We start from the raw sequence: 26733 nt of genomic DNA, 5'->3' as shown, positions 1-26733 counted from the left end.
CTGCCTATTAAAATCTTTTTCCTTCCTTTTCCTACCTAGTTTGAACACTAACTTCCATCAAGACCTTATTAGCCTATAACGTTCCATGTCTGAACTTCTCCAGCATTTACTGTTCTCCATCATCCACTCTAGCACTTAATCACATACTGCCATGTTTCCTCAATTAAGAATGCTATCTTTTAGAAGACTTTTTTCCTTCCAAATGAGATCTTAAGCACAATTCCAATATAGTAACTTATGAACTGAAACTACTCTGACTGAAGCAGAAACCAAGTCCCTATCCTCCACCAGCCCACTGAGTTTCTTCCCTGCCACTCCATAGCCCTCGGAAAGTCCTTGAGGTAACCTTGCAGCACCCAGTTTTTCAGTCCTAAAAAGAGAAGCAAAATAAAACTCTAGTTTTACAGGACTGAAGAAGTTAGTGCTGTATAAATCAATATAATTCTGAAACAAACTGGGAAGCTGTGGTTAAGAATGGATGTCTAGAGAAGAAAACTGCCACATTCCATGTGAATAACTGTTTGGACTTGGAGAACTGAAAAAGAATATAATCATTTAAGTAGCAGTAAGTATTATTGCTAAGCAATGAGAAAATAAGTATGAATCCCCTAAGAGGCTTGACTTTAAGAAGATCTAGAGATGCATTGCTCACATGTAATTATTTATATTAATTAAAATTATATAAAATTTAAAATCAAGTTCCTCAGTCCTACTATACATATTTTCACTGAACAACAGCCACATGTGGCCATACTGGACAGCACAGAACATTTCCATCATGACAGAAATTTTGACTAAACAATGCTGGTTTAGAGGGAACAAAAACTACAAGACTATACAGTAAGTAAAATGATACAGATTTACTTTGGGATGCTACAAAAGCACAAAGCAGAGGCACCTAACTAAGCCCTGGAAAGAGGTTAAGAAGACTTTCTAAACAAGAAAGCTAATCTGAAAGGTTTGGGAGGTGGGGACAGGGGAAGGAATACTATATTTCAGGCAGCAGGAAAAGCACGCAAGCAAAAAGACAAGTCAAATTTGGAAAAGTGTTTGAAAAAAAGTAACAGGATAGCAATTGCTTTACCGTACAGTGTAAAAATTAGACTGCAATGATGAAGATGCTATTCTACATTGACAAAAAAAAATACAATAAAATTTGAATACAGAGAGTGAAAGAATTCTTCTGAAAAATAAAAAGAAAATTAGTGATCAGACTGCTCGAAATTTAGCTTAGATTCATGGCAGGATAATGACATGGATATTTCATGAAGAAGTAGTAATTCATGTTCTACCTCCCAATGATTCCATGTTTATGAGTCAAAATGAGAATGACTCATATTAATTATTAAATTACTTTGGCAAGTTACATTTAACTTTGATCTCAGGACCTGCCCCAGAAACTTATGAGGCCCACAATGCTGTCTGCACACCTGGTAGATAACTTTATACTGCGTATAGATATTACTTTTTGTCCCTAGTCAATTCACTCTCACGTGCTCCCACAACTTTAACATCTTCATCTCTACTCTTAAAACATATCCTCAAAGTTCACTCCTTGCTGATAATCTTGGGTTGTACTTCACCGAAAAAAAAATGAAGCAATTGGAAAAGAACACATACAGACTCCCAGTATCACATCTATCAGCCTTCGTATCCACATACTCTGCCTTGCCACCTATTACCAAGAAGTGTCCATGCTCCTATTGAGAGCCAATACTTCCACTTGTACACCAAATTCTTTTCCCTCTTGCCTCTTAAGAGACACTGCTCCAATTCTCTCTGTCTCCTGAGATCATTGTTGTTTTACTCTCTAATGTTCCCTCCTATCAGCATATGCACTTCTTTTCATAATTTAAAAACATTCCTTAACTCCACCACCCTCACTAGCTATGGCCCCATCTCTTTGTTCCCCTTTATTGGGAAATATGTATCTTCACTTCCCCTCCTATTCTCCCTTAAAATCACTCAGAGTATCTACCTCAGCCCTTCACCTCAAATGCTCTATTTCTTGTCTAGACCAGTACTCCACATTCTTAGCTTTTATCTCACTTGACCTAGCAGCACATACAACTGACCACTCTCTATTAATGAACTTTCTTCATATGATTTTCTACCTCATTGGTTGCTTCTTCTCAAGCTCCTTCTCACTTCTCCAACTTTGGCTCTCTTTCCTAGCTATACATACTCATTCCCTTGATGACTTAGATCAGTCTCACAACTTTAAATACCACCTGAATGCCCAAATATAGGGTTAGCTAACTTCTGTAACAAATACACCCAAAAGATGTAATGACTCAAACACAGTTTAAGTTTATTTCTTACTCATCTAACAGGTGGTTGAACAGGTTAGCAAGGTAGGTGGTCCTTAACCACACAGTATTCAGGAACATAGGCTGATGGACAATGTGCCATTTGTAACATATGGTTTCCAACTTACCCTAAGGATCATCTCTGTTCCAACTGGCCGGATGGGAAAAACAGAATGGAAGATGTTTGTATGGATCACACCTGGAACTGGTGCACATTACTTGTGTTTATATTACATTAGCCAGAACTTAATCACATGACAATACCTAACTACAAGGGAGAAATGTCTAGCTGTATATTCCAGAAGAAAATCAGACACAGATATGGTGAACAGTCTCTATCCCTGGACCTCACTCCCGAACGCCAGACTCATATATCCAACCGCTTACTCAACATCTTGTACATCTAATAGATATTTCAAATTTAACATGTCCAAAACTGAATTCTTCATCTGTGCCCTCCCCTTCCTCCTTGACCCTTCTCTTCCTAGCACACATCACATTTAATTTATCAACAAATCCTGTGGACTCTACTTTCAAAACAACCAAAATCTAACTTTTGCTAAGTATCAACTGCTGCCAATCTGGTCTACACCATTGCCTAGAAGACTGCAAAAGCCCCCTCTCTGCTTCCCCTGCATCTACCCTTGACCCTTTACACCCTATTCTCTACATGGCAACCAGAACATTCCTGTTAAGATATAAGTCAGATGACATAACTTAGTTCTGGCTGCTTAAACCTTGAATGGCTACCCATTTCACTTAAAGCAAAATCAAAGTCCTTACAATGGCCTTTGTTCACATTCCCCCTTCCACTCCTCCTCCAACACCTCTTAGATTTTACCTCCTACTATGCATCTCCCTTCTTTAAGCCACTCCAGCAACTCTGGCCTCCTTGCTGTTTCCTGAATAGGCAAAATGCATCCCTGACTCAGAACCTTTGAACTTGATTCTTCTGTCTGAAATACTTTTCTCCGACCTCCTAAAATCTTTGCTCAAACAACATCACCGCTCTCAACTAAGGCCCTACCCTTAACCCTTAACTCCCTATTTTAAATTGCAACCTACGTCCCAAACCATATGCTGTTCTACTTTCATTTTTCCATAGTACTTATTACCTTCATACACATGATTTTCTTTTTGTGTGTCTGCCACTACACATACACACACACACACACACACTGGAATCTAACATAAGGGTAGAGATCTTTGTAATGTTTTGCTTTCAAATGTACTCCTAAGCACCTAGATTACTACTTGGCATATAGTAAGCACTCAAATATTTATTGGTTACATGAATACCTACTGTCCTATGAAATGACAATACAAAAGTCAATGTCGTTTTGGAAAGACGACAAGGCAAATGGTGGAGCGCAGTCTTAAAATGCCAAAACACAAGTACTAATGCTTACTATCATTTTTCCTATAAAGTCACTGAAATTTTCTACTATCATACTAAGAAGTTTTACCTTTCCTGTGAAATGTTTACCAAAAACATCAATGTTGCCATTACATGTTTCTTTAATTCAACAGTAGTTTAAAGATGATAATAAATGTAGTCAACATTCCAACAGTTCGACTAGATCAATCATGAGTCCTACATTAAGAACTGCCAAAAGTTTTTAACAACTAGAATCCTGTGCTAAGTATGTCATTGGACATCCTTTTAAAAATGCCATAAAGATTTCTGAAAGGAAAATGTTTAACATATTTCTCTTTTCTCTTGAAAACTGGCAAAAAATAGCACTACTGTAATTTTATGAAGGCTTCTACACAGTCAGAATCCCATTTTATTCTCATACCACCTCTATGATCCACTTATAAATTCAGTGCATAGGCAGAGGATGGGGAGAATCAAGAGTTGCCAGAGAAAAGTAAGCAACATATGAATGGGTAAGACACAGAACAGTCGCCATGATGCCATGACTATAATGTTCTCTCAAAGAGTCATCCATGATAACCAAGAACCAGAAGTTTGCTTCATAAGCATATGTAGAAATTTAAATGTCAAATTCAGCATAGAAAAACCATCTGCAATAGAGAGTCATCAAAATTATATGAACTAAATTCTTATATATAGGAAAACTTGAGATTGTGTAATTTACCGTTAATATGAGAAGATGTGTAGAAAGAATAAGGGGGTGGAATATTTCAGACATTACAAGCAAGCATGTAAAAACAAGAGGAAATGAACACTTGCAGTGGTTGCAGAATAGGAATGTTAAGGACTATACTTAATCATAATTGCTTTTCAACCTGAAGTTCTCTGACACCATTCCCATGGAAATGAAGTAATATAATGTATAAAAAAGCAAGTGTGTGTTATTTAGGAATAATTAATAAGTTTTTTACTTTTTTATAGTTAAAAAAGTTATAAAGGCAGAAATCGTATTCATAGAAAAGACAGGATTTTTCAAAATAATGAATGGGAATTAAATTATACATTATCAGAAATTATGGTAATAAGAATTCTTTTAAAATAATCATACCTACTTAGGACTTTTAAATTAATAATTGCTTGTTTTTTTTTCTCTAAGCTACAGAGACATTTCTAAGTAGATAGTATAAACTTTAAAACAGAGGAAAACGATTAGACCCAAGTTGACAATACAAAAAAATATAGGTTCTAATAACTATTTACAATGTTACTGCTGGAGCTATTAATCCCTTTTAATATTTAAAAGTACATCTATAAGCCTAAGCAGAAATTAATTTTGCAAAATAAATGCTGCAATGTAAAAAAAGTTTAAGAATCCTAATGAGGAACAACCCAAAGCAGTATTTTAAACTGTTTCAAAATATTCAAATGTAAGTGACTAATTAAAAGCATTTTAAAATTTAATTTAAGCTGTTCTAAAAACAGAAAGTTGAATTTTTTTGGTGTTAATTTGAAGGTTATATTTTATCACAAGAAAAAATATAAAACAAAAGTATTTTTCAATTTAGACATAAAGCATATTTTACAATAAGGAGATGCATACTTTTTTTTTTCTTTAAACACACTAATTTTGGAACAACAGTTGAAAACAGTCTGCCAAAATGTATTTCTCTCTCCCTGGAAGTGCAGTTTCAAAATTCACAGAACATGACATAGGCTTCAAATGGAATAACTTTTATAATGAAGATGGAGAATAAATATGGAGTATTATAAACTAGTATCTTCTACCATCTGACTGACATTTTCAGTGACTTTTCTGGTGAATGAAGATCTTAATATATTCACTTCCACCCATACATAACTTGATTATAGTGAATATTTTTGTACTATGGTAAAAGGACATTACTGACTTTTTTTGTGTGGCCTACTAATATATCTACTTCATTTCTTATAAAGAAATTAATTTTGGATGAAAGATGTTTTCTTTACATGCCACTTTTCATTAACCTCACCATCAAATAATTCAAGATAGGGATGTATTAACTATATACTGCAGGGAGTCTTAACCTTGTTTTGGGTAGAAGACATGACACCTTGAAAATCAAAGAAAATTATGGAAACCATCCTTCCAAAAGTACAATAACACAAAAAACTCAAAAATAAAATTTTAAAGTTCTAAAAATCACATGAACTAGATTTAATTTTATAACTTAACCATAAAGCTACAGCAATCAACACCGTGTGCTTAAGAGATACATCAACACAAAAGAAAACAAAAGTCATATATACAATCAGTTGATTTTAATAAAGATACCAAGGTAACTAATCCAACAGAAAAAGGTTAGTTTCTTCAACGAAAGTGAAACTGGACATCCATAAGAAAAAGAATAAGTGAACCATAATTCCTACCTCACAATTTAAACAAAAATTAACTCCAAATGGATCACTGACTCAAACATAAAAGCTAAAACTGTAAAACTTCAACAAGAAAAACATGGAAGAATAGAAGGATAAGAAAGCATGAAACATGGAAGAAAAAAATAAATTGGACTTCATCAAAAAATAAAACTTCTATTCTTCAAAAAACACTTAAGAAAATGTAAAGACAAACCCTGGCCCATGTACTACATTTGTTTTTTTTGTACAGCCCACAAGAATGGTTTTTATACTATTAAGAAAAAAAAAAGAGACATTTCATGATGCATAAAAATTATAAAAAATTCAAATTTAAGTGTCAGAACATATCAGAACATGTCATGCTCATTTGTTACATATTGTTTATTAACTGCTTTTGTCCTTCAATTGCTGAGTCTGTTGAGTTGCTGTGATAGACACAGAGTAGTTAGGCCCAAAATGTCTAAAGTATTTACCATTTGACCCTATAAAGAAAAAATTTGCTGACCCTTGCCCTAGACACAGGTGTTGAAATTTTCTACACAGATTTATTACACTTGAGAAGATTCATTCCAGCACAATCTCTTCCATACACAGTAGCTCTAAAATTTTTACAGCCATAGAAGCCTCTTTTCAAAGGAAATCAACATGTAAGCAGAAAAATGAATAATTTCAAGGTTAAGGTATAACAGAACTAAACAGAGCCGTGAAGTAACCTCCGAGGAAGGTCCTGGAAACAAACTCCCAAAACAGTGTTTTTCAAACTGCCTGTTAAAACCAACTGGTTGTCAATCTAGTAAACTATTTTGTGAATAGTATTAAAAAGAGCAGTGAATAGTACAGAAAATCAGGGTGCATCATATCTAATAGGGTTTCATTCACTAATTCATTTACTAAACATGAGTACCTACTTATGTGCCAGGTACTGTTATAGAAGGTAAGAATAGAAAAATGTACAGAATAGATAAAAACTGCTGCATATACATATATGTAATAGAGAACCTGACAAATTACACTTCTTACAGTGGTAAAGCTTTAAAAAAAAAACTGTCCTAGAGCTTTGCAGTATCTGAAAACTACCAGACTATGGCACATTTTCTCCATACTGCAGGTACATTACAAGAATGATATGATGTTTCATTTTGGTTACAGACTTCCAGAAGATATAAAGTTAACTGAGTTCAGCACAATTTTTATATCCTGTTTTGAAGGCATTCCCAGGACTCATGTTACTCGGCATAAATTTCCCTCTCTATGCATAGTCTTGAAATAGGAAGGAACAAGAATAATAGTTTTTTAAGCCCAGGAGAAAAGATGGAAACCAAAATAATCTCAAGAGGGTAGAGAGGAGGGAAAAAAAAAAACTGCCTAATGGTAAGGTGGGGGCTGTATTAAGAGTTTTTTCTGACTATGATGCTAATTGTGCATGACAGTAAATTAGGCTGGTAGCCAAAAGAAACTGAAAAATGAAAACTACCCCCAGAACATGTCAATGCCTCCACCAAATATTTAAGGAAGGAATGGAACAAATGAGGATGTATATATGGTTCTCTTATTATAACATTATGACTATGAAAGCACTGCTTAACCTTTAAAACCAGAAAAGCTCTTGAACAGGCTCACATATTCTGAGTTCATAAGTTCTGTAACTACTGCTGATCCTGACTTTACAGAATAACCCATGTAGGTAAAATACATCAAGAGAATGAGTAAAGTACTTCAAACAGTTCATCTTTTAAGGAAGACAAAATCCAGTAAGAAATACTGACAATACAGGCTTATTTTAATGACAATTTGAGGCAGAAATAGAGCAAAGGCATACTGGATTTCCTAAAACAAAGGAATTCAACACAAAATGTTCACTGAATACTCAGCTAAATTAATATTGAGGTGTCAAAGGAAACAAAGTGCACTTTTGCAGTTCTAAAGGAGAAAACAATTTTATGACTGGAAAAGAAAAGAAACAAAGAACACTAAGTAGTTGCTTCATTTTTCAACAAGCTTAAGGATCAGGTCTTAAAAAATGCTAAAAAATAACATAGCTTGTTCCTTCCCTCTCTTCCCTACCTATAATAACATATGTTTCTGGTTGTTGTAACAGATCAGCTTCCCATTCATTCTTATCAGGAAAGCAAGGGACAAGGAACTGAGAAAAATCAGAATTCTCTAGCCTGTTGTCCTATTACCATTTTTCTGGCCTTATTATACAAACATGATTAAATCAACTTTACCTTCAGGTTTACTACACTCAAAAACACAAGCAGCCAGTACCAACATTTGTTTCTTATCTGCTTATACACAAATGATTCCTTTAATAGCCAGCATATGTGACTGATATTATCAGACAATTTTCTAAATAAAAGGGGAGTGGATGCCTTAGGAGCGAGTTCATTAAATTAGGAGAAAGAGTACAGAAGGGAACACTAGAAATACCAAAGCAAACACCTATTTTTATAGTTTTGCCTAACAGGCATGTCTTGTCCACCTCTGAATATATATAGGCAAGTATTAAGAGCAATAGCCAAAACTACACAAGCACATACCTTAGTGCAACTACCACTTTTCAGGAGTATGATGTAATCCAACTTGGTTTGGCATGGCTCATAAAGATGTGTTTTAAAACAGCGGACCTCCTTATAAAGGAGATTCCATCCCAGAATACTGCTTAGTCAATGCATTATTATAATTACACAACTTAACTAAGATTGGTAATAAAAGACCTTGAAAACAATACAAGTTTAATTATAAGAATAGTTAGTAAATAGACCTTGGTGCAACACATTTTTTAATAAATGTATTTATTATACCATTTGGTCACAGAAAGTAACATCAGGGAAATATAAATGGTCAGAGGTAAATGTTTAATGCCAAAAGTATAAGCACAATCATTTGATAAATATTTAATAAGCTCCTCTCATTGACCATAATATTCTATTTTGATGTCTACAAAGTAATACTTAAAAATACAGCACATGAAATTTGTTCATTTCCCAACATAACTAAAAACTAAAATCTACATTTTATATTCAAGACATTTCATAACAAGCAGTAAAAAATAATAAACAGCCTAATATCCAAAAAGTCTTAAAAAATCAGTATATCTAATGATATATAGAATGTTTTGCTATATTACAGTAAAAATATTACAAAAGCACATACATTGTATTATATAAGCATTAAAAAAGAGTATGAGAATATACACCAAAATGCTTATAGCAATTGTATCTCACTGGCAAGATTACAGATGATTTTACTTTTGTACCTATAGCTTTCTATTTTTTCAATAATGAATGTGCTTTCCCTCTGTAATTAGAAATTTATTGGTGCAGCTGAAATTTCCCTCAGAAACTTAAAAAAAAAAAAAAACTTGTATTTTACCATCAGGTAAGGTAATCCTTTAGAATAAAACGTGTTATTTTACACAAGCACAATTTTCATTTCTTTCCATGCACTTGGCAATTATGTCTCTAAATGCATATAAGAAAGGCAGTTCAATTAATAGATCACAGCATATTGCAGTTTCCATTGAATTAATACCAACTACAAATTTAAAATTATTTCTTTGAAGAATTTGTTCTACCATCCATAACACTGATATCTATATTCAAAAGAGATCCATTTTTAATCATTTATTCTCTCCCCCACCCGACCCCCTGAATCAAATACATTATCAGCTCCTGTAAGAAAATATATAGAGAAAACTATTCATCACTAAACACTAAAATCTAGGTGGAGGAGGCAGAGGAAATACTCCTAATAAATTAGTTAAGAATCTCCTTATAGTTTCAGGAGGCACTAATACACTTTCCAATTATTGGCAATTTAAACTTAAATTTATCTAGCCTAGAGGTTCCCAAGCACTGATACATGAGAAATGCCCGGGAAGTGTGCCAAATACAGAAGACTCATAGCCCTAGCTCTCGCCTACTGAATCAGAATGAATCTTCATAGGGTACACCTTCAACAATCTGGCCCTTTCAACTACTACAGCGGAGATTGTACCTAACAAAAGCCTTCTCTATACCACTGCAAACTGTTCTAATTAATAACTCTGAAACAAAGTTCTCAATGTAAACAATGTTATAATCAGAGAACTACAATTTCATAACTCATACCCATTAATATATCCATTCTTTTACTAGTAATAATCTTCAAAAATAAAATTCAACAAACCACACATGCACTACAGAGTAAAGCAAGCCTAGCTAGAGGCACCTATGCCTGGTAAGACAAAGGCATATTCGATTCATGGAAAAAATAGACAGCAGATGTGACCCCTAGTACTTACGCATTAAAAACAATATATCCTAAAAATAAATTCCATGTAAACAAAACTTTATAAATAAGAAGGAATGTGTAGGTGTGGGGAAGACAAGAGGAAGCATTAGCAACTTATATACCAAAAGCTGGGAAACAACGACAAACGGATGGTAACTGGCGACAAGGAAAACAGAATAAACTAGGAAATGTAGGAAGGGAAGAGCTCTATCTCCAGAATCCAATAAGATGGGGGAAATGAATCGACCTTAGAGGAAACTGATCTGAGCAGAAATGCAAACTCAAAATTGTGCAAAGTGGTGTGATTTTGTTAAGAAGAAAACGTAAGAAATTTAGATCAAAATGATGGTACGGAACACATCTTGGGCATAGACGGTGGTGGTGTAAGAACATGAGGAGGAAGTATTGTGAAGAGACTGATACTAAGTAGAGCAAGTATATCGTATATCGGATCAACTTTCAAAGATAAGGAAGCAAGAAAAAGGGATTCCACAAACAAAATAAAGAATGAGACGTTATGAGGATTGGGAAACAAAAAGTGGTAGGAAGGAAAGAGAACTTGAGCAAAGTCAATGGACTAACTCCCGTTATCTAATCACCAATTAAAAAGAACAATTATACTATAATTATCCAATTATTTGTAAAGTATAATAAAGCATATTGTTTGATGTAATATAATATCAAGTATTAAATGTGATAATTTTAAAGAACTAGACGTAAACACAATAATCTGACAAGGTAATAATAGGGTGAATAATGCAAAAACAGGCGGAGAGAAGCAAGAACTGAGGAAGAAAATGTGAAAGAAAAAAAGGAGGACAAAAAGGACAACAGAAACAAATCAATTATTCTAAAAAAAAAAGAAAATGGGTAGGAAAAAAAATAAAGAGGTGTGTGACTACACAATGGAAGACTAGTCGTTAAGTGCCAGAAGCGCAAGTGAAACCTGATGGAATCGTGACAGCTTCAGAATTCGGAAAGTTAAGTAGCTCCAAAGCGTCCACAAGGATTTGTAAAGATAAACATATAACGATGTTAGACAGAGACCGAATGACGTTGAAGGCCTCAAGAGGAGTACAAAAATGATCGTAAGTAGAGACTAAAGCTAGTAGGCAGGCAGGTCCGACAACTGGCCAGTGGGCATGGCAGCAGATAGGAATGGACCCTCACCGACACATCACCGACAAACCTTAAGAACCCGGGGCCTCAAACCGTGACGAAAAGAGCGGAAAGAAGGGGGATTTAGGGTTGAAAAAGTCAAGACTAAATCAAAACTCTCCGCTGGGTAAAACAGGTGAAGAGAAATCCCCAAACAAGTGGAAAAGTGGAAGAGAGGGCAGCGGCCAGAAAAGGGGGCCAGGCAGAACGGAGAGGGAATGATGCGCCCCAACATCCCCTTGGCCGAGCATAATTACAGACGACAGTACCTCGGGCTGGGGTACCGGCCGCGCGTTGGATGTACTAACCCACGTCTTCCACCAGGAGGCCGCCGCCACCCTTCCCCGCCCCCCACCCAAAATAATGAAAACAGGTACCTAAGAGATGCGAGGCGGGCTACCTTCAGCCGGCCGTGACCTTCTCGGGCAGCCCTGAATCTCGCCCCCTACTGAGAGCCTCCTGCCCAACCGCAGTCGCGCGGACCCTCCGAGCAGGGGTGCGGGCCGGGGAAAGCCCCCGGGCCACGGTGTGTGCTCACGCAGCGCGGAGCGGCGTGACGGGGAGGGAGGAGAGGGGACGCCCATCTCCCACCGTGCGGAGCCCGCAGGAGAAGGCGGCTGAGGGCACTCGGGCCCCCACCGCCGCCTCTTTCGCCCAAACACCAGCCAGCCACGCGCGGAGAAGCGAGGCGGGCAGGGTGCGCCGGGACTCACCTCCTCGGGAATGGCAGGGTCCGCGCCCGAAGAGGCCGCGGCGCCGGCGCCGGCCTCGGGCTCCATGTCCCCGTTGAACAGAGCCTGGCCCTGCTCCGCGCCGCCGCCGCCGCCGCCGCTCAGCGCCGCCATCTTATAACCGAGAGCCGGGGCCCGAGCGACCGCTGCGGGGCGGGGAGGGGGAAGGGAGGCGGAGGGCGGGCGGAGGCGGGGGCGGAGGGGCAGCTCGGCCCGGGCGGCGCCGGCGGCGGGAGGGCGCCTGGGCCGCCTCAGGAGCCGGCCCGCGGCCCCGAGCGCAGACGAGCCTGAGGGGACTGGGGGAAGGACGCCACGGCGGGGTGGGGGCGAGGGGGCGGAGACGGCAAGAAGTCGCCGCGGCAACGGCGTACCCGCGTGTCATGGTCGTGACGTCACCCGTGGTGCGTGACGTAATCCTAGGAGCGCCTTCGCGCCGTAGTCAAGGGCGGGTTCTTTCCCTCCTGCCCAGCCTCACGCTCGACGGTTTCCTCCGCTCCGCGGTTACCATGACTCCGGTTTCCTACCTTTTTCTCTTCTGCGCCCTAAACCTCTTCTGAAATGTGCGACTTACTGGAAAGAGCAGGGGTGGCGTTCGAGAGGTTGAAATCCTGGAGGGAGAGAGAGGGGGAAGCCCGTACTACTTGTGTTATTTCCATTACAACGAATGTCTCTCTGTCATAAAATAAGACTTGAAAACGTCCAAGCAGAATGTGATGAAAATGTATTTAGTAACAGCTAGATTTGTTAGTAACAGCTACGAATGATGCTTGTATCCTTTTCATGAAAGGATTTGGCCTGTTAAAGTGGATCTAACTGGAAATCTAAAAGCTTTACTTTTTCATAGTTCAGGAATAAAACTTTTAGTGTTTTCCGTTTTCCAGATTCATTCATTTAACAAATAACGGTAGAGCCCTTAACGTGTGCTAAGGCCTACACAAGGCACATTGCATTATAGACAGCTGAAGCATCAAAACTTGAATCATTTTTATTTTCAAGAAAACCAGTCAAAATATTTCAAATGCTTTTCTGCCTTTCACAAACAATATTCCTAGGCATTCTCTGAAATGTTCATGAAAACAATTGAGAGAGTAAATTCCCTTTGAGAGGCCCAATTACAGATTGGAATTAAAGAAACCCAATTCATTATTAAAAATTCATTTGCTGAAAAGGAAAGGAGAATATTTGGGGGGGAAATAAGGGAGAAATAGGAGAAACATAATGCAATTTATTGTGGGCACCTAATGGTGTGCAGTTAATCACCAACGTGACCTAATCATCAAGTCATGAGAACCTTTGAGTGGACCCCGCATTTTTGTACTTCTCGTGAAGGCAGACTCCCCAGTGACCTCCTTGCTGTATTCACCATGATTCAAGAGATAGAAAGCTGTCCTACCGACTTCTGAAGCAGGGTGTCTGCGTATTGATAGAGTCACCAGGAGCAGAGGGCTGATCCTTATTCTCAAGGTAAGGAATTACATGTGAGGCTACCCAATTAATCAGATTACTAATATTCCTCTACATTGAAAAATATAAAATATGACCTATCGAGGGAACGAACATGATATGCTTTGTAAGCTTCATTGTACCTTCTCTTCCAAGTAGGAAAATCTCCCTAAGGAACTAAGTTAAATCAGTAGGGAGTGTAGAGTAAATGAAGTTTCATAAAGGATAATGTCATCAAGTATATTAGTCTATATTATATAGTATACGTCTTTAAAGGATTCTTCTGTGGTAGACTTCTACAGTATACTGTATATACTTCTTTACTATAAGAACATACTTCTAAGCAGACTAAAATAGCACCATTAGCCAGTCATGGCACCTTATCCCCTTGATTTCATCGGAAACACAACAGTGTTTTTTATTCTCTAACAATCCTATTTCATTTTTTAAAGATCAACCTCTAAAAATATTCTATCATTATAACATTTCCTCATAACAGTTAATGTCCTAAGATTTTTTTCCATTGGTTCCATTGTAAGAATAGAAATAGGTTAGCATAAGCATAGCCATCTTAAAGGCCTAGAAGCCATTTTCTGAGTATGTGACTTAGAAAGAAAAACTGGAACTGGGTAAGGCCTTGAAAAACAAGTTAATCATGAGCACCGGGTGGTGGGCAGCTGTGACCCTTGGTCAGCTAACCTTGGTCAGTAAATCTTACATACCAAGCTTATCGTGCAGAACCTCCCTAACCATTGAGGAGTAGTCTTACCCTGCCCTTGCTTAACCCCAGGATATATGTCTTGCAAGAATAATGTATAGTTATAGAAAATTGCTATGAGTTAAGTGCTTTGAAATTGCTATATAAACCCTTGGCTCTGAGTGCTCGGGGTCCTTGTTGAGACCCACTGCATCGGGCTGACTTGGACCCCAACTAGTTGGCTGAATAAAGACTTTGCTTGAATTTACATCTCTATGCCTGTGTATTTTGTTCTCTGGGGAAGCCTCGGAAGCCTGCACCCTAACATTTGGGGGCTCGTCCGGGATACGAGCAGCTTCCCTGAGAACAAAGGACAGCTGGAGGCAAGGTCTAATTGTCCGGACGGGGCAGTGTAATTCGAGGGTCGCCCCCTCGTGTCTGCATAAATCCATTATAAAGCGGGAGTCGCCATCCCGTGTATGGTCTCGGGTTAGTGGTCCCGAGTGAGGAAGTCCGGGCTGGTAGTCCCGGCCCCCAGGTTAGCAACCCTGGGTGAAGCCCAGGTAACCAATCCTGGCCCTAGGGTCCGAGTGACTCGGCCTTAGGAAGGCAAATCCGATCGGCAGAAAACTGGCGCCCGAGGAGGAAAAGATCGAGCTCGTCACCCTGCGGCAGTCCGAGTGGACGCCCTTCAGGAGAATTACGAGAGTTTTTGAAGACCCTGAAAGTGGTGAGTGTGGTGCGCACCAGAGTGAGAGAAGGACCGGTCCGAACGAGTGCGATCAGATGTGGTGTGTGTGTGCTTGGTGTTATCATTGACTGTTTTACTGTGTTTTGGTTTCAGTTTATATTTTTTTTGCGCTTCTCATTTTAAGTTTCCTTGTTCTAAGGTTCTCCTGCTCTCTCCGTTCCTCCTTTCTGCCACTACATCATTCCCCGCGGGCACGGGTCGGGCAATTAAGAGCCATTAGGGCGCCCGCCGCTAGAAGACTCCCGTGACAGGATAAGGGGGTCACAGCCGCGAATCCCAGATAAATTCGCGTCCCCCGTGGAAGAAAAACTGTGCAACGACAGGCACTCGTTCACAAGCACATACAACAGTCATTTTGTTTGAAGTGGCATCTTCATCCTTCGCCTTTGTCTCCCTCATATTCTTTTTCCTTCTTTCTCACCATGAGACAGACTCAGACGACCCCCTAAGTGTGTAAATGAATATATCTTTCTACCTCCGGATGGTATTAATGAAATTGATTTAAAGACAAGCGCTTGTGAAAATTGGGTATTCTAAAACTTCCAGAAAACCTGATAAAAAGTGTTAAGCATTAATGCTAATTTGAGTTTGCCTGAGGCGGGCATGTCCTTGTAGTTATCAGCTGCCTAAATTTACCTGAGGTCATTTAAGTCATGTTATCTGCTAAATCTTTTAAAAATAAAATGCTTAAAGGCTTGGCTTTGTCTAATATTCAGTAAAGGTCTTGTAAGTAATCTAGAATAGTTGTTACGAATGAGTGAACTAAATGACTGAAGCAAGTGAACCTCTTTTTAATTGTGTGTTACAGTGTGTATACCTACCTACTGCCTGAGAATCTTTGTAGAAACCTAAAACCTTAAAGTTTTGCTAAGTTAAGAAGATATACTCTATGAGAGATTGTGCTGTAAAGCTCATGGTTACAGAAATTATAAAATGTGTTCATAAATTTGTCAATCTAAAGAATGTTAGTTTAACAGTTTACAATGGCCTGCTTCTCGGTGTTCACTGGAAATTAAAGTTTCTAATGGTTTTAAGTTTTAATTAAAACTATTTAAAGTAATAAAACATTTCTCTATCTAAAAAATGTATGTTTTAATAAGAAAAAGTATAAAGAATGAAAAGTCTTCTGCATGCTAAAGAATGTGTTTTGTGATAAAGAAAGTAACTTTGTTCTAAAGTACAGCTATTTGTTTAAAGAGAGAAAACAGCGTGGTGCCTTTTGTTGTAGAAGACCCGCTCAGCATGTTGCTTTGGGGGGGAGGGTCAGGATGTTTAGAGATTAAGTGAGATAAACCCAGTCAAGCCGCAGGCAAGTCCAGGCTAATTCTCACCGGCTTATGTGCTTGGGACCATAGGGCAAATGAAGAATAAATTACTATATTCTTACAGATATAGTCGTGCCTAGTGAAATTAAAGCAAGTGAGTCTTGATATCAAGTGCACAGCAAAATTAGAATCTTGTTTCTAGTTAAACAGTTTTCTTTAACTGTTAGTCTGCTCTTAATGTTGAAAGATCAAAGCAGTTTCTCATGCTTAAAGTCTCAGTGAGTTGCCAGAATATTAAAAAAAAAAAAAAAAAAATGAAATCGTAATATTAAAAAGACGAAAAGCTAAAGTTTGTTAACAACTGTATAAGCTTTATTTGCCTTTGAAATATTTTGTTATTGAAAACGATTGCATGGCCTGAGAAATTGAATTATTTATTCCATATATTTTTATAAGTGGAAAAATCTCTAACCCACAAATGATTAAAGTTGTTACTGATTATTTGTTTTCTTAATTTATCCACCTAAGCAGAATGGTAACAAAGCTTTTTTCAGCTGATTAAATGCACTTAGTTAACAAACCAAAATTTATTCTTAAAAAATTAAACTAGAATCTAGACAAGATTATGTTTCTCCCAGAAAAACAAGTTTCACTGTAAAAGTTTAAATGGACAAACGTGTGACCACTTTTGAGAAAGGTTGTAATAGATTTTTTTGACAACCACCAGGTCTTCTTGTTTAATTTATATGCTGTATGTTTTAAAAGAAAAAAAACATGGGGGATGAAAGGAAAGGAGCGACACATAGCAGCAATTAACCGGAGAGTTCCGCTTTATTAGGGAAAAGTGCTAGGTTATATAGGAAGGGGCATGAATTGATTGAGGTGTCACTTCTACGGAGCTGGTGGCTGTTGGCTAGGTGCTGGGATTGGGAGGGGAGCGAGAGGTGATTGGGCTTCAGGTGGCGCCGGCGGAAACCAAGGACCCCGAAGAGAAGCCAGAAGTTTGCCATCTTACTAGTAGTAGTCCTTCAGAGGACTCTTCATATTTTTTTAATGCAAATGATCTTAGAGCTTTTAATAGAATTTGCATAGCAGCTTATATCTACTATTAAAGAGTAAAACATTCTTGAAGCTTTCAGAGAAGACCTGTAGACTTAAGCACTTTCTCTGCTTTTTTTGTATCTGGTCTTGGACACTTATGCTAAGTTCAAAAAAAAGTGCTTTTACCTCTAGTTAACTCTGATATTTTCCAGAGGGCCCCTGGAACATGTCAGAAGAATTTTTTTCTCATTAGAGAAAGTATTTGACTAATTTGGCTTATTTATCTGATATATATTTATTTATTTACCAGGAAAGCACTGTCAAAGAGAATGATGCTAAACTTTGTTACTAAATGTTTTGTATTACAGAAATAACAGAATTTCCTTATGTCAACTGTCTTACAGTAAGCTCTCATCAGATCTTTAACCATTGTCATTTGTAAGTCTTTTGTCATTTATAGTATTATCCCTAAACTGGTAAAGAACTAGATTTCAGCAGAACGGGTATTAGTTACATAAGATTACATAAACTAAAGAAAATGATTTTGTGTCTTTTTGTTTCAAATGTTGCTGATAAAGTGTTTTAACCTTGTTCTCTTAAACTGACAACAGTTTAGTAAATGACTATCTTTATGAGCAGAATTGAAACTTCCTTCTCTCTACCTGATCCCTCCAGAGTTTAAAAACTTTCAGTGACTGTTTTTGTATTCCATGGCAGTATGTTTATTTGCATGAGTTCAATAAGAATCTGCTTTCCTTGTGAGAAGACTACTTAAGAACACTGGTTATACTGCCAGGGCTTTGACTGGAATGTCATACCTGAGAGACATGTGCATGGACTCAGATGTGAACAACTTTAAGGAACTAAGATTGACTTTATAAAGCCAACAAAGCCCCTTGGAAGAACTGGCCTGGTACCTTGCTTACAGAGTTCCCAGCAGCCTTACCAGGTGAGTAAAGAAGGTCACTTCCTGGCAGGTTCAGAGACCTCGAGAAGAGAAGAATTCATCCAAATCTACAGGTACTGCAGGCAAAGCCTGATGGCAAGTCTAGCTTGGCTGTCTGGCCTCAAGAGGCCTTTAAAAGTTCAATCTTTTAAATTATAGCCTTCTTTATCAGCAACAATCTGTAGATTATATTTTACGTACTTATTTCCCCACAGGATGGCTGATCTCATCCTTTTAAATATTGATTCTTGTTTGCTTACAGTCATTCAACATTTTCTGAGCTTGTCTTCAAATTCTGGATATCTCTTATTTGATTTCCTGAGACCTTTTAAAGTCCCACAGGCTCCAGATGGGGAAAATACAGAGAAACCCTCAACTTTAGAGTCCAAAGACCAGGATTTTAATGTCAGCTTGCCACATCTTGGCTCTATAATCTCAAAGCAGGTAAGCTCAAATCCCTGTTTGTTTTTGTTTTAATCTATAAAATGAGAGTGGTGATAATGCTAACCATCTACCTAATTATCATTGTGAGGATCAACATTACAAAATATACTTACCCTCTCAAACAGAATTCTAACAAGGCATAGCAGAGATGGCTTATCTGTGCTTCATGATTTCCGTGACCTCAGCTGAGAATACTCAGTGCCTGGAGATGTCTCACTGGGTTGGGTCCGGAATCATCTGGAGGCATATTTCATCATAGGTCTCATGGCTGGAGCAGGGACCTCAGCTGGGGCAGTCAACTATAATACCTAAACATACTTTCCTCATGTAGCCTGAGCCTCCTCATAGCATGGAATCATCGGAGTAGTCAGACTTCTTACAATGTGGTAGAGGGCTCCAAATACTAGTGCTCCCGTAAGCAAGTTGAAAACTGTACTGCATTTTATGACTTAGCCTCTGAAGTCACACAGCACCACTTGTTTATTTTCCTGGATATGGGTAAGTCACTAAGACATGTTTAATTTACAGACAGTTTGTGTTTAGAATAACGAATAATGAATAATTTCCCTTTTATTACTGGGAATCACCAAGACATTATCTCAGTATGCTAATGAAAAAGCCCTTACCTTCTTTCTCTAGCTTCTGAGGCTCTCACCACATGTAAAAACAAAAGCAGGTCCTTGACTGTTGGACACAGCCTAACTGTCTCCTCTTGGGTCTTGCCCCCAAATCCCAATGCTGCCACAGAGAGTGTTAATGTGCTGAAACCCTCCACACAAAACAGTGGCACTGGAGCCGGTAATAAGCGAAGCCAGTGTGTGTTCTGAACAGAAGCAGAAACACCTCCCTTTTGTGTTATGGTGTGTTATACGGGCATCAAAGCAAGATTATCTTGCATTCTAAAGTCTTACAGATGTTTTAGTCAACGTGATTGTCTGGGTGTTGCTGCAATCCCCCTACCCCCTAAGGCATTCATGTATTCACAGGAAACCAGAAAGCAAATCTAGGTAAGATGTGCTACTCAGAACATGGCTCCAGGTGATGACTGAGACATTCTTAAGAAACCTTGCTGATGTGTCTGACCCTCTCTTCCCTGAGGTGAGTTTATTTCCAACTGACAATTATATCTTGAATTCTGCATTCTAATAGACACTAGATTGCTCTGTCCATCAGCCAGACCTGCCCAGGCCAAATCTGATCCCACATTAATGTGGTCAACTACTGGAAAACCAGTGAACAGCCTCTAGGAAGCTTCTACAGCTCCACACGCATTCAATGATGAATAGCTGATCACAGTTTAGTATTTTCTTTATGAATCAAGGTCATCATTAACAAATAACACACCCTATCTTGTTTTATAAAAGGCTACTCTCAGAAGCTTATCTAGGTGTGAACAGAAAATAGAATCATAGAGTTAATTCAGCACAACCTTCTCATTCAGAGATACTTAGAATCTCCTCTATTGGTTCCAGAATCTATCTAAATATTTTAGTGATGGGGACCTCACTAATACAGTACATTTAATTATACCTTTTTTTTCTGAAGTCGAATTGAAACCCTCCACTTTGTGACATCCATATTCTGGGCTGAGTTTTGCCTTCTAGAGGAACACAGGACAAGTCCGTTGTTCTATATAACTGCTTTCAAGTATTTAAGGGAGTTCTGTTTACTTTAGTTCTTTCCTCAAAACATTTTCTCTTCTTTCTGTGTACTCTCTGCAGTGTTCCTCTTGAAATGTGGCCCCACAGAACAGGGTAGAGGATATAGGGTGGGAGTGAGACTTCTGCAAGTGTACTGTTTAACATAGTTTTACTTTATGAAACACATAAATAAATGAAAAAAAAATCTAACCAAATGAACCTAATTGCATGTCAAGTTGGATAACATAAGTCCACAGAGAAAACGATTAACTCAAGCAGCTTTTGAATATATAGTTTTCTGACTGTAGACTATGATGGATTTGCACTGTTAAATTAGCTAACCTGGAACTGTTTCCCAGAATCCTCTTCCATCATGTAAGACCTACTCACCACTCCTTAAATATATCCTCTGAGAGAGTCCAGAGCAAACTCTCCTCACCAAGGTTGCAAGAAATGCATTTGTGAAATACACTTATAAATAATTTATAAGTACAAATAGTAAGAAGTGTATCCCTTAGAGCTCTCTGCTGGCTCTCCTCTATAAGCCAGAAATGACAACAACTGCTCCTATGTCTATGGGATGCATGTTTAACTGTGGTGAAGGGCACCCACTTCTCCCCCTGGGTCCCCATCACTGGCATTGTGATGAGAGCCCAAGGTAAGGACAGTCTTACTTGTATTGCACTCCCTCCTTATGGGTTCCAGCTTAGCCTCACAGATTTCATATTTTCCTCGCTTCACCCATTTCACCTCCATCTTTCCTTCCTTTCTTCCCAGAGGATTGTAGGTTCCAGCAGCAGACCTAGAAACATTGGCCTCACATGGACTGTTTAACCAGCTCCGCATTTGCATAAGACCAACTCCCTATAATAAAATACTCACTGTTTACGTACGAAACGGGAATTTGAAGAAGAACTCTGTGGTGCTGGACTTGAATTGGAAGTAGCTGTGTTAATATAGGATTTAGGAGAAAATAACGTCAATTTTCACAGACACACACAGTATATGATTTTTAAAAGAATATATGCTAGTTAATATACAGAAGGAATGATTGAATTAGAAAAACATATACTATGTAAGTATACACTTAAAATATATACTTAAAAGTACTTATATAATCTATATGTATATGCACTGATAGAGTATATGTGTGTGTGTGTGTGTGTGTGTATATATATATACGCACATATATACACTATATATAGGAATAGATATGGATATAGATATAGATTAATATATTGTTAGGTCTGCCCAGTGAAAGAGGTGCCTAGGATAGTAATAAGTATACCTGGTGACTGACTCTTGATTTTGAAATGCCATTCTTCACTATTAGTAATGAAGGTTCCCTTGAGAAATGGCTGAGTCCAGATCTGGGGCAGGAAATGTATAAATTGAGCTAGCATAGGATGCACCTTGGTGTACTCCAGAGCAAATACATAATAGAATTAGAAAAATCACCATTTTGCAGCTGCCAATGTATCATTTACTCCAAGTCAAGATCATTAATACTTGCTAAAACTATTTTTTTTATTTTGGTTTCATTTATCTACAATTACATGAATAATATTATGTTTACTAGACTCCCCCCATCATCAGCTCCCCCCAAGATACCCCATTACAGTCACTGTCCATCAGTGTAGTAAGATGCTGTAGAATCACTACTTGTCTTCTCTGTGTTGTACAGCCCTCCCCATGCCCCCCTCCTACATTGTGTCTGCTAATCGTAATGCTCCTTTTTTTCCTCTTATCACTCCCTTCCCACCCATCCTCCCCAGTCCCTTTCCCTTTGGTAACTGTTAGTCCATTCTTGGGTTCTGTGAGTCTGCTGCTGTTTTGTTCCTTCAGTTTTTTTTCTTTGTTCTTATACTCCGCAGATGAGTGAATTTCATTTGATACTCGTATTTCCACCTGAGCATAATACCCTCTAGCTCCTTCCATGTTGTTGCAAATGATAGGATTTGTTTTCTTCTTATGGCTGAATAATATTCCATTGTGTATATGTACCATATCTTCTGTATCCATTCATCTACTGATGGACACTTGGGTTGCTTCCATTTCTTGGCTATTGTAAATAGTGCTGGGATAAATATGGGGTGCATATGTCTTTTTCAAACTGGGCTCCTGCATTCTTAGGGTAAATTCCTAGGAGTGGAATTCCTGGGTCAAATGGTATTTCTATTTTTAGTTTCTTGAAGAAGAACCCTGTGGTGCTGGACTGGAATTGGAAGTAGCTGTAGTAAAAAACTAGAGATAGATACTCCATACTGCTTTCCACAATGGTTGAACTAATTTACATTCCCACCAGCAGTGTAGGAGGGTTCCCCTTTCTCCACATCCTTGCCAACATTTGTTGTTGTTTGTCTTTTGGATGGTGGCCATCCGTACTGGTGTGAGGTGATATCTCACTGTGGTTTTAAATTACATTTCTCTGATGGTTAGCAATGTGGAGCATCTTTACATGTGCCTGTTGGCCATCTGAATTTCTTCTTTGGAGAAGTGTCTGTTCAGCTCCTCTGCCTCTGCCCATTTTTTAATTGGCTTATTTGCTTTTTGTTTGTTGAGGTGTGTGAGCTCTTTATATAATTTGGATATCAAGCCCTTATCAGATATGTCATTTATGAATATATTCTCCCATACTGTAGGATGTCTTTTGTTCTACTGATGGTGTCCTTGGTGGCACAGAAGCTTTTTAGTTTGATATAGTCCCACTTGTTCATTTTTGCTTTTGTTTCCCTTGCCCAGGGAAATATGTTCATGAAGAAGTTGCTCATGTTTATGTCCAAGATATTTTTGCCTATGTTATTTTCTAAGAGTTTTATAGTTTCATGACTTACATTCAGTTCTTTGATCCATTTTGAGTTTACTTTTGTATATGGGGTTAGACAATGATCCAGTTTCATTCTCTTACATGTAGCTGTCCAGTTTTGCCAACACCAGCTGTTGAAGAGGCTCTCATTTCCCCATTGTATATCCATGGCTCCTTTATCATATATTAATTGACCATATATGCTTGGGTTTATATGTGGGCTCTCTAGTCTGTTCTGTTGGTCTGTGGGTCTGTTCTTGTGCCAGTACCAAATTGTCTTGATTACTGTGGCTTTGTAGTAGAGCTTGAAGTCAGGGAGCATAATTCCCCCACTTTATGCTTCCTTCTCAGGATTGTTTTGGCTATTCAGGGTCTTTTGTGGTTCCATATGAATTTTAGAGCTATTTGCTCTAGTTCATTGAAGAATGCTATTGGTATTTGGATAGGGATTGCATCAAATCTGTAGATTGCTTTAGGCAGTCTGGTTCAGCCTTCTTTCATGTTGCTGTTTTAGGGTTAGTTTTGTTAATTAACTATATTTTCATACTATTTGTGGTTTTGGGAGGAGTTCTCTGTCCCACCTCTCACACCACCATCTTGAATCCTCTGTAATATCCTTATTTTTTCTAAGGTAAATGTTGAAGTGTTTGGGGCTGAAATATCATGTCTACAACTTACTTTAAAATGACTTGGAAAAAACTAGAGATAGATATAAAGGTGATAATTCATTAACAGTTAGGGAACCTAGATGAAGGATATAGCAACGTATCTGTTATACTGTTTTTTAACTTTTGTATACACTTGAAAATTTCAAAAAATGTTGTAGGAAATCTTTATTATATAAAAGTAATACGTACATATGACAATAAAACACTGTGATAAGTTTCCAAAGGAATTTTACTTCAAGCAATTAAATCTTATTAGTAATAGTCATCTATTACATTATCTGCCTAGGATCTATTCCTGATAAAACAAGTTTGATACTGCTTTTTAATTTCTGATACATTGGAATTAAATTGTTTTGTGTCATGATTTATAGACCATAAGAATCCTTGAGCAAAATTTTTGCTGTGGTTTCATAACACCCTATAATGTATCTCAGTGTGTCAAATAAGAATTTTTCATATCTTAAGTGTTGTTATATTTTTCTAAGTGTGTATATGGAGTACACATCATTATAAACATTTGCAGCAAAATTTGTCAGGAATCTTCTTAAGGTATGTTTATGGTATCTCATAGTACCTTTCTTCCTTTTTTCATTCATTCAACAAATATTTACTGTGTACCTACTGAGTACCAGGTACTGTGCTAGGCTTCTGTGTCATCTGAACAATAATGAGTTCCAGATTTTTTGTTGTTGTTGTTTAACACTTACCATTACTTTGAGAGATCCTTGTATACAGTAGACTGTATAAAAAGAAAATTTCTAATAGTACCCAACTTTAGACATCAGAACTTCTATTACTGTGTTTTGTGTTTAATGTCTCTAATGCTGATTTTCAAAGCCATGTTTTGCTTTTGTCTTTTTTCTGAGGTATAGAAACCTTTCTTTGAGACATTTCTTCTTAAATCACAGCGACAACAGAGGCCTTAAGACATGAGCCCTCTAGCTTCCTACTCCCCCAAGTACCAACTTCTGTGCTCCTTCCCTACCTCACACTATGAAGTGTTGCTCTTCATTTTGCATTCGGTGTTTCCTTCTTCTCAAAAATCTCTCTTGCCTTAAATTTCATGACTCCATACACTTCTGGTTCTCACCATAAAAGGTCAATTCTTTTTTTGGTTTCCTTTTTGAGGTCAGCTTTCAACACTGTAATTTAACTGTCAGTATAAACTTGGGGCCCCATCCTTTGTCCATTTCTTTCCTCACAGAACTTTATTTGCCCTCTTACCCATTGCACTGGATTTGTTTACCAATGATGACTTCTAAATGTCTGTATATCTCCCCCTGGCCTCATCGTTCAGTATCCAGCTACCTACTAGATGTCTGATTCTGAATATGTCAGAGACTGCAAACTCCGTAAGTCCCAAATGGAGCTCTACCACCCCCACTTTCTGCTTCAACAGCTGATCAATCTGTATTTTTAAAATTTTTAAATATATTTGATTTAGATTGCTGGTGTATAGGTTGATCACAGTTTATATATTTTATATTTAAAAGTAACATAATAGCTTTGAGGGGCAAATCTCCTGATTATTCAGATCCTTTATTATGTACATTAGCATTTCTCTCACACTGTTAAGAATTAGTGTGGTTTTGTAGTTGGCACTTCTCATACAAGAATTTCCTTGCCATCTTCCCTAATTTTGTACAGAAAAATTGTTCACTCTCCAGGAAAGGTTATTAGTTGCTAAAATAATGAAACAAGTTGGATTAGGAAATTAAGGAGCCAAGAACACTGCTACTTTAAAAGAAGACTGAGTATTTTATCAATTTTGCATTTCATGTCATTTAATACATTCCAAACATATTATAAGTGCAGTGGATTGTTTTGGATGGGATTAGGCCCAGAGATTTTTGAAACACTAAAGAGAAGAAGTGATTAAAATTTCTATTTAAAATGTATAAGCGGGGGAATATTGGTAGGATCAGGGCTGTAGTAGTGGCAGACAGTCAGGCTGGACTCAACCAGAAATTGAATGTTACTGCTATTGATTCACATAATACTGATAAATGCAAATAGCAGCTTCATAATATTATTCTACCTTTAAAAGTTTTTGAATGTAAAGATCAAGTTTGAAACTCCCAACCATACGTGGAAGAGTGCCTAGAGAAGTCTCTAACTAAAATGAGCAAGGTATGAAGGCAAAACTGATATAATAAAGATACTTAAAAGCTCTTTACTTCAAGGACTAACATGACTAAGATTTGAAGTGTCCGTAGTGAGGATCACCCATCTTCGTAACTAGATTATTTTACCAAGTCTGAAGGCATCTATTTATTACCCTCATTGAATAGGCATGCCTATTACAAGGTGTTTGTGAGCAATAAACAATATTAAAGCTTTCTTAATAATGTGGAACAGGAGCAATTACTTCAAGGCCATTATAATTTTCCTCAAGACACTTGTCCTTGTAATTTGACCTTGCTGGATGTTGGAAACTTGAAGTTATTGGAGGTGTAAAATCAGTTTTCCTTTCTCTATCCTTGAAGACTTAGTTCATTATCAAGTTTTCAGCATGTAGTTAATTGCACATCTTTATATGTGATTTCTTTACTTATTCTCTGTGGGAAAATAGTTTGGAAATATTAAATATGTTCAGTAAAGACTTTTAAAAATTAAAAGTTACAGGGTTTTATTTCTAGTATGGGTCTGGATATAAAGCAAGTACCCAATCTTTTTTTCCTCTAAATACATGCATACATATATATGTATGTATGTACACACACACACACAGTCACCATTAAGATAATCACAGACATTAAGTGTTCTGATTTAGGTACATGCTTCTTT

The 26733-nt window shown here is 37.7% G+C and overlaps 1 protein-coding gene and 1 long non-coding RNA gene across 16 annotated transcripts in view; one reads left to right on the top strand and one right to left on the bottom strand.

The window, feature by feature from the left end:
• The window catches only part of BRAF (B-Raf proto-oncogene, serine/threonine kinase), a 159769-nt gene extending 147210 nt beyond the window's left edge, over positions 1-12559 (bottom strand). For 7 of the 12 annotated variants that reach the window (XM_073238330.1, XM_073238329.1, XM_073238339.1 and 4 more), the window contains exon 1: positions 12228-12557. In XM_073238330.1, the coding sequence (XP_073094431.1) occupies positions 12228-12359 (132 nt within the window). In that variant the 5' untranslated portion in view covers positions 12360-12557. Of the gene's footprint in view, positions 1-12227 lie in introns of all 12 variants that reach the window. The other 5 variants (XM_073238340.1, XM_073238333.1, XM_073238332.1 and 2 more) reach the window with 3 other exon arrangements.
• The window catches only part of LOC108387831 (uncharacterized), a 76792-nt gene continuing 55189 nt past the window's right edge, over positions 5131-26733 (top strand). For 3 of the 4 annotated variants that reach the window (XR_012132078.1, XR_012132076.1, XR_001850921.3), the window contains exons 1-3: positions 12667-13709; positions 18651-18832; positions 19819-19930. This is a non-coding gene — a long non-coding RNA (uncharacterized lncRNA). Of the gene's footprint in view, positions 12041-12666; positions 13710-18650; positions 18833-19818; positions 19931-26733 lie in introns of those variants that run through there. The other variant, XR_012132077.1, reaches the window with a different exon arrangement.

This window comes from Manis javanica, chromosome 6 (assembly GCF_040802235.1).
Source record: "Manis javanica isolate MJ-LG chromosome 6, MJ_LKY, whole genome shotgun sequence".
Taxonomy (NCBI): Eukaryota; Metazoa; Chordata; class Mammalia; order Pholidota; family Manidae; genus Manis; species Manis javanica.
This window is presented reverse-complemented; position numbering and strand designations above follow the sequence as displayed.